Genomic DNA, 7,241 nt, shown 5'->3' on the forward strand with positions numbered 1-7,241 from the left:
AGAACTTTAACATTGGTTTTGACGCTCCGTACACTGATAAGTGTTCAACCCGCACAAGGCTTTGAGTGTGAACTAGCCACAGAAAAAGATGCAGGCAAGCGTGAAACACTAAAGCTAAACCTAAAAGCCCACAAAGTCCGTGCAGACAAATTCTACAAACTTTTGCAAGAAAAATGATGATAAAGAGCTTATTCTGAGCTATGATTGTCAGAAAAAATCTTGTCCTTCCTAAAATACCGGACCAAGCCGCATACTATAAGCGCCCAGCTATATCTATATAATTTTGTGATTTGTGAGGGACATTCTAAAGTCCTCTTGAATTCAGAAAACACCTTTTCTTACCTCTGGACTGAAAACCAGTATGCAAAAGGGTCCAGTCAAATTGCATCTGCTGTTTACCCACAGGTTAAACAAGCGCTAACATGGAAAAAAATGTCACCACAGTCAAACTTTTCTCTGACGGCTGTGGTGGCCAAAACAAGAACACAACTGTTGTCGGTATGATTGCTCATTGGCTCCTGAAAGATGCACCTAAACATGTTACTAAAGTTGTACTACTCTTTCCGGTAGTCGGCCATTCTTTCATTCCCCCTGATAGAGTGTTTGGAGTACTTGAAAAGGAAATTTCAAGATCTGAGTGTAATCAACAATCCCAATGAGTACACTGAAATAATTGAAAAGCACTGTACTGTTGTGAAACTTGGACGGATTGCCCCTGTGAGTGATTGGAAAACTCTAACCGATGCTGTTCTAAAAAAAACCAGGACAATGGCATTTTCAATTTCAAAAGGCCAAGGAAGAAATTTAATCTTTTCAAGAAGTAAAAGTAATCCAAACTCCATCCTGGTACAAGGAGAAGCAAACTATGTATTTGAAATCGGACGAGAGTAAGTCAGTAATGAAAAGGGGGAAAAATTTTGACAAATGCAGTTTTGAGAGTGATACAAGAAGGACACCCAGTGAAACAAGTAAAAAATCAATGATGTGAAATGCTTGCTAAATCTCCACTATGGAAATGACTGGCAACGGGAGCCAAAGTTGAAAGTTTTTCAAGGACTTATATTCCAGCTACCTACCACCAATCAAGGACGGCGAAGAAGATGATGATGATGATTTTGAAATAAATGAAGAGGATGATCGCCTATGATTGAGTGAAAATATTTTTAATAAACGACACATTTTATTTTATAAACTCTGTAGATAAATAAATTCATGGTTTTGTATTGAAAAATGAATACGATTGTGTTCATTAATCCTAACCTAACTTTACCTAACAATATAGGCTACAATGTTTTGAGAAAAAAGGATTTAATAATATAAGGTTCTGTTTTTAACTTATTTTGGAATGGTAAACGCAATTTAACTGGTTTTGGAACCAAAGTTAAAAAGCAAATGGGCGGAGAGTAGAGTAAGTTTCCAAAAGCAGCTCAAATCATAGTTACTGTTCCAAAACAAGCTATGCCATATATTTAATCGGCTGCAGTAATTTATAACTTTTGTACACCATTTTTTAGCAATTTTAAAACAATATAAACTAATTTTTTAACCTTTTTTTTAAACAAAAATCATAAAAATGTAATGGATGTGAGAGAAAAGCAGATCAGTTTTTTGGCATTTATCTAAAAAACTTGCAGAGTGGATTTAGCTTGTTTTGGCATTTGGCGACTCACTTATACTTAAGTTTATCGATATCAAATATTCATAAATAATTTTTATTGTAAACTTTTGAAGGTAAACCAATATGTAGTTATTTTGATTGTGTCTTTAATTTGGAAATTAGGATAAAGTGAAATTATATTAAAAGATACAAGACATTCACCTTCTTCTTCAACAATGTCTTTAAATAACTGTAGAAAACTGATGTTTATTCTTGGCAAAAAATAAAGGAAAACTTTCTGATTTTTGAAGATTTCTTAATAATCACTGCAAAAGAAAATTTATTAAGACAAGAGAATTTATGAAGGATACCATGGTTCGCATTCCACTCCTAGACTTTTCAGTATTTTCAGTAATTAGAATATAATTTTGGATTTTTGTATTGGGACCTATAAGTTCTCTGTATAATTGGCTCAATTGAATATTCTGCATTAATCGTGTCTCAATTACTTTCCTTAGCTTCATGTCTATGTATCACAGTTTGTCAATTAAAGTTTCAATAGTAAAGAAGAACAAAAGTTTTAATTCTCAATTTAATTTATTGTTACCAAACATTCATAAAAGAACAGCAATGTTATATTAATCAAATTAACGTAAAAAACGAAAATAAACTTAACGTGGGATACTAATTATACTTAGTAAGGGTACACTTATTATTATATTATTATAGTATTATAAATACACTAATAGAATATACAACCAATCAACAAAGCATTCATTGTTTTTATCTGTCTTATATCTAAAACATTTAAAAGATTGTTTTGCAGTTCTTGTGAAAAGTATATAAATATTTACAAGAATGTACAAGATCACTAACAGATAGATAAACTACATACTAAACTAATCGCTAAACCTAATTGTAGAACAAATGACTAGTTAACAATCGTTAAAGCATAACTGACCTTTCCAACTTTCAATCAATTACCGCCAGATAAAGGAAATGAATGGAAAAAACACTATAATTAAGCATTCCAGAATATATCGTAACTTATTTTGATATGCACTAAGAGAGTTCCACAGCTACACAAACATTTTGAGCATTGTTACAAGATAAGAATAACAAGATTTCGGACATTTGTTGCGTTGTATGTTACATAAATATAACACAGCGTTTCAAGGATTGGAATGTATCCTCTCCTTTAGGTGCCAAAAAACCTTAAACAATAAGGTAAACAAGCACAAACATCTAACAACTAATCAATGTGTTGCGATGAACTTGACAACAGACCACAAATAATAGAAACGCAGTGCTTTTTTTTTGTAACATGGCAAATGTCCGAAACCCTGTTATTCTTTCAAACCATCCATCGTCAATAATTAAAGTTAACAAAGAACTATTGTAAGTGTTATTTAAATCTGTACTCTTATAATGTTTATAAATGCAAAGTAAATGATATTATGTTCTTCTATAGGCATAAAAAAGTTAATTCTTGGTTGTTATTGAGGACTACAAATATACTATGTTGGAATACAATGTATAAATGGATTCTTTTCACAAATACAATATAAAAAGATAGAAACAAAGTGCTGCATGGTTTTAGTCTAACTCGGATCCTATCGTTTTCTAAGTTCACACGATTTTTCTGACAATGTTTTGAATGAAGCAGTCGCTTACAAATTAAAGCATGGAACTAATTGAATATAATTATAGTGGCACTTAAAATATAAGTTATCACACGTCGATGCCGTAATTAAAATTGTGATAAATCTATAATCCAAGAGTTACGAATCCAGTACCATATCTATGAAGAATTGAGAAATATTTCTAATGCGCATTTCTTCACAATAGTGGGAGATATTTATGGTACATTTAGGCTGAATAAAAAAATGAAATCGTAGAAGCTGAAGTTTATCACAGTGAGTAGCATCTACCGGCCTCGACCATAGCTACGCCGGCGCTTGCTGTTGAACCAGTCCTGTTTGATCATGTCCGCTGCCTTCTCTCCGATCATGAAGATGATGGCATTGGTGTGGCCTGTGGGGATGACGGGCATGATGCTGGCGTCCACCACCCGGAGGTTGCTGACACCGTACACCCGTAGTCTGGGGTCTACCACCGCCTCTGGATCATCGGCAGGTCCCATCTTGCACGTGCCCACCTGTACATGAACATTCCTGTCAGAGCACGCAAACTCTAGTAAAAGTGAGAGGAATTCTCATCCCTACATGTTCTAACGTGATCACAAAAGATCAGACTGTCAGAGTCTGCTTTGCTGACACTTTACGAAATAACGATTCAAAAGCTTTTCATGGTAACATTCCAAAAAGACCAACAAGAAGTGTTGTCATAATTTGTACTCAATAGATACATAGTGATATAGAATATTATAAATGTCACATGCTGCGATTTTACTAAACCTTTCTAATATTATCAACTATTGAAATTACAAATATTGTGAAGGAAACAGGATTTTTCGGACATTTGTCATCGTTCAGTGATACAAACAAATCAGTAACACTACGTTTCAAGATCTGCAATCTGATCTCTTCTTCTAAACAAATCATACCACTTTATTTTAACCTAGTTTTTAATTTATGAGTTTAATTATTAGTTATTAACCTGAAGAAGAGATCAGATTACAGATCTCGAAACGTAGTGTTACTGATCACTGAACGATGGCAGATGTCCGGAAAAATACTGTTTCCTTTACAATCCTTCCATTGTCAAAAAACTTCAAACAAAGAATCTCAAAAATAATTATATAAATCTAACATTCCAAATTCAAATACATATTACCATAGGTAATTGACAACTAACTGTTACCTACGGTTAATGCTAAAGAAATAATTTTGATTAAAACTTTGAGAAATTTCAAAATTCCACAACCTATTGCGTTATCTCATTTTATATAATTAATTTTCACACTCAGGAATTTATATGTATTAATTTGATTGCAATCAAATAATTAATTGTATTATTTAGTCCTATGTCATAATTATATTATTCAGTAGCTTCCTCTGAAAACTTCTGTAAACTTTACAAATATTTGTATTTAAAATAAAGTCAAATAATGCTTAATAGAGGCCTTTATTTATTTTAGCCTTATTCTTCTCATCCCCATGGGCATAGGCCTGTTTAGGATCTTATCAAGCAATATAGTAGGAAGTGGACATTACTGAAGGGATAACAGGATAACCTAAGTGTACCACCGTTAATTGAAACAACGGTTTTCGATTTTGTAACGATGACAAATTTCCTTAATCCTGTTATCCTTTCAATTTACAAATTTCAATAATAAACTTGGGAGATTTCTGGGAAATGTGCTTTTGTCACATAAATAATATAAACCAGCACTATTTCTAACTCAGACTATAGACTGTGCGGCTACCGTCTCTCCTAAATGTATATTTCACGAGTACATTTGCTCTTCCGTTAAGTTTGTACCTGATGGTGCAGGTTTGTGGTGAAATGTCGAACAGCGCATGCCCAGTACTCGTCAGAGGCAAAGCGCATTGTCTCACAGCCAGGGATGGGACTGCGCACCAAACGACTGCGATAGCGCTGGAAGGGTTCGCTTTCTCCTATCTCCACAGCCTGGTTGACAGAGCATACTTATTAAATAATTAATATAAATACATTTTTTATTTCCAAATATAATCCAAATACCCTCTTAAATGGCGTTTTTTTTAACAACTGTGTCCAAGGAATACTTAGGTTTAGGAATAGATTTACTTTATTCCGATATGAGTGTATAAAGTAATTATGAAACAAGCACAAAGGTAATTAAAGTATTAAAGGGGCTAAGATTTTTGTAGGCGTTAAATAAAAAATAAAAAATAAAAATTGGGGAGTAGTTAATAATCAGTGTGTACCACATAGCAGTAGTTTTGGCCTTAATCATAAACCATCCAAGTATGTACGTGGGTCTATGTATATCAACAAAATCAAATTAAGAAACCCTTTGGACTATATGTCTAAGATGTAGCATGTATTATCAAAAATGTATGAAAAAATTTTGGATATTGTTTGTCTCAATATAACTATATATACCTACTGTTATATACAGAATAGTCTATGTATTCCGTGATCGGGTCCTCAAAATAACAAACTACGTATCCATGCAGGACGGGTACATTCGAAATAATGAGGTCTTAATTACTTAAAGAGGAAAGAATGGAAAAGAGACATATTTTACAAATTTGCTCTTTATCCATCAAAGTATAATCATGTTATATTGTAATCAGAATATCCCCTAAAAATAAAAAATAACTGGATCCACGCGAAAAAATTAAAAATTCCGAAACGATAGGTATTTGATGATTATAGAAGGAGATAAATACATAACAAACATAAGATCATTATCCGGGAATTGCAAAAAAGCAATAAATAATAAATGTTCCCTAAAATCCTCACAAACTTAGAGAACGATATGTTCAATAGTTTATATATTCGAACGATATATTCTGGTTTATTTCAAGGAAAGGTTTCCAAAAGTTCACCAATGCGGTAAAAACGTAAACTAAATAGAACTTAATAACTGTCAAGCCGTTTTGTTGCAAGCTGAGAATGTAATGAGCAACAGTTTTGGATTTTTATGAAGACGCAGACCTGCACAGAGGGTCTGAAGCGAAAAAATATATTTAATTTCTAAGGGTATAAACTGATTTCAGCTGAACTAGTTGTATGTAGTAAGTAACTCTAGCCCATATTGCTGTATTTGAGATTGCTGCAAGCTATTTTTACATGATTTATAATTCACTAACCATTGTTTTTTTCTTTTTTCTTCTTTTTTTCCTTCTTTAGTTAACGACTAGACTACAAATTTAGCTAAGAAAAAATTTAGAAGGATATTTTTTTTCAGAATAAAGTGATACATGGCAGTTTTTATTTCAAGTAAGAAATTACATTCCGATAAGTAACTAGGAGTGGAATTAATTAAAAAATACCCAGTCATTAAAACAGTAATGATTGCAATAATACTGAGGAAAATATCAAAATCAATAAATAACAAGGTCTACCCATAGAAAGTTAAATTAAATAGTACTCTTATTCAATTCAAGGTTAATAACAATGAACTAAATTATGAAAAATAAACTCTCTGATCTTGTTCACTAAATGGATTTTAATATAGAAGAGAGTTTAACTGCGAATGAATTATGCATTAAGAACAGCAATAAAACTAGTAAAGTCGCAGGTAGTAAATGGTGCAGTGTTCGATGCTATGAATGGTTTAGAGTCGTTCCTTTTCATATGTAATTTACAACACTTCTCTACATGATTGTATTGAAATAAACCTTTTATAGCAAATAAATTTAATAAAATATATGATTTTTCCCTGCTACGTAATGTGGAATAAAATAATTGGCATGTCTGTCTTTACATATTACCACCTATAAATTCAAACGATTAACTTCTACCTATCAGATGAAAATTGATATATCTCAGAATTTGAGTAGAAGATATGTCTCTGCACATTGTAGAAACATCTTTTACACTGCATATATTATTATATTAATAGCCATTTGGTTATTTTGTTTGCAGTAAAATTTGAAGAAGAACATTCATAAATTTGTCATGCCATAAAGTGTTGTATACTGGAAATTATTTAAAATGGAATGCAAAAATACAAACTATTGAGGATCCA

The 7,241-nt window shown here is 32.2% G+C and overlaps 1 protein-coding gene across 1 annotated transcript; it reads right to left on the reverse strand.

Annotated features, from left to right (window-relative positions):
- Positions 1-2,175: 2,175 nt before the first annotated feature.
- Positions 2,176-5,219, reverse strand: LOC124353014 (glucose dehydrogenase [FAD, quinone]-like). The gene is made up of 2 exons (XM_046802802.1): positions 5,042-5,219; positions 2,176-3,755 (listed from the first exon to the last, which is right to left on the reverse strand). Exons 1-2 carry the CDS (start codon positions 5,108-5,110, stop codon positions 3,525-3,527), a joined length of 300 nt encoding a protein of 99 aa, XP_046658758.1. The 5' UTR covers positions 5,111-5,219; the 3' UTR covers positions 2,176-3,524.
- Between the last annotated feature and the right edge of the window lie 2,022 nt (positions 5,220-7,241).

The sequence above is a fragment of the Homalodisca vitripennis genome, chromosome 1 (genome assembly GCF_021130785.1).
Source record: "Homalodisca vitripennis isolate AUS2020 chromosome 1, UT_GWSS_2.1, whole genome shotgun sequence".
Lineage (NCBI taxonomy): Eukaryota > Metazoa > Arthropoda > Insecta > Hemiptera > Cicadellidae > Homalodisca > Homalodisca vitripennis.

What these genes read in the sequence shown, in the direction of transcription:
- LOC124353014 (XM_046802802.1), bottom strand. Translation starts at nt 5,110, where the DNA reads ATGCGCTTTGCCTCTGACGAGTACTGGGCATGCGCTGTTCGACATTTC. An exon ending in CCACAAACCTGCACCATCAG is followed by an intron (nt 3,756 to 5,041) that starts GTACAAACTTAA and finishes GTTCATGTACAG; the next exon opens with GTGGGCACGTGCAAGATGGG.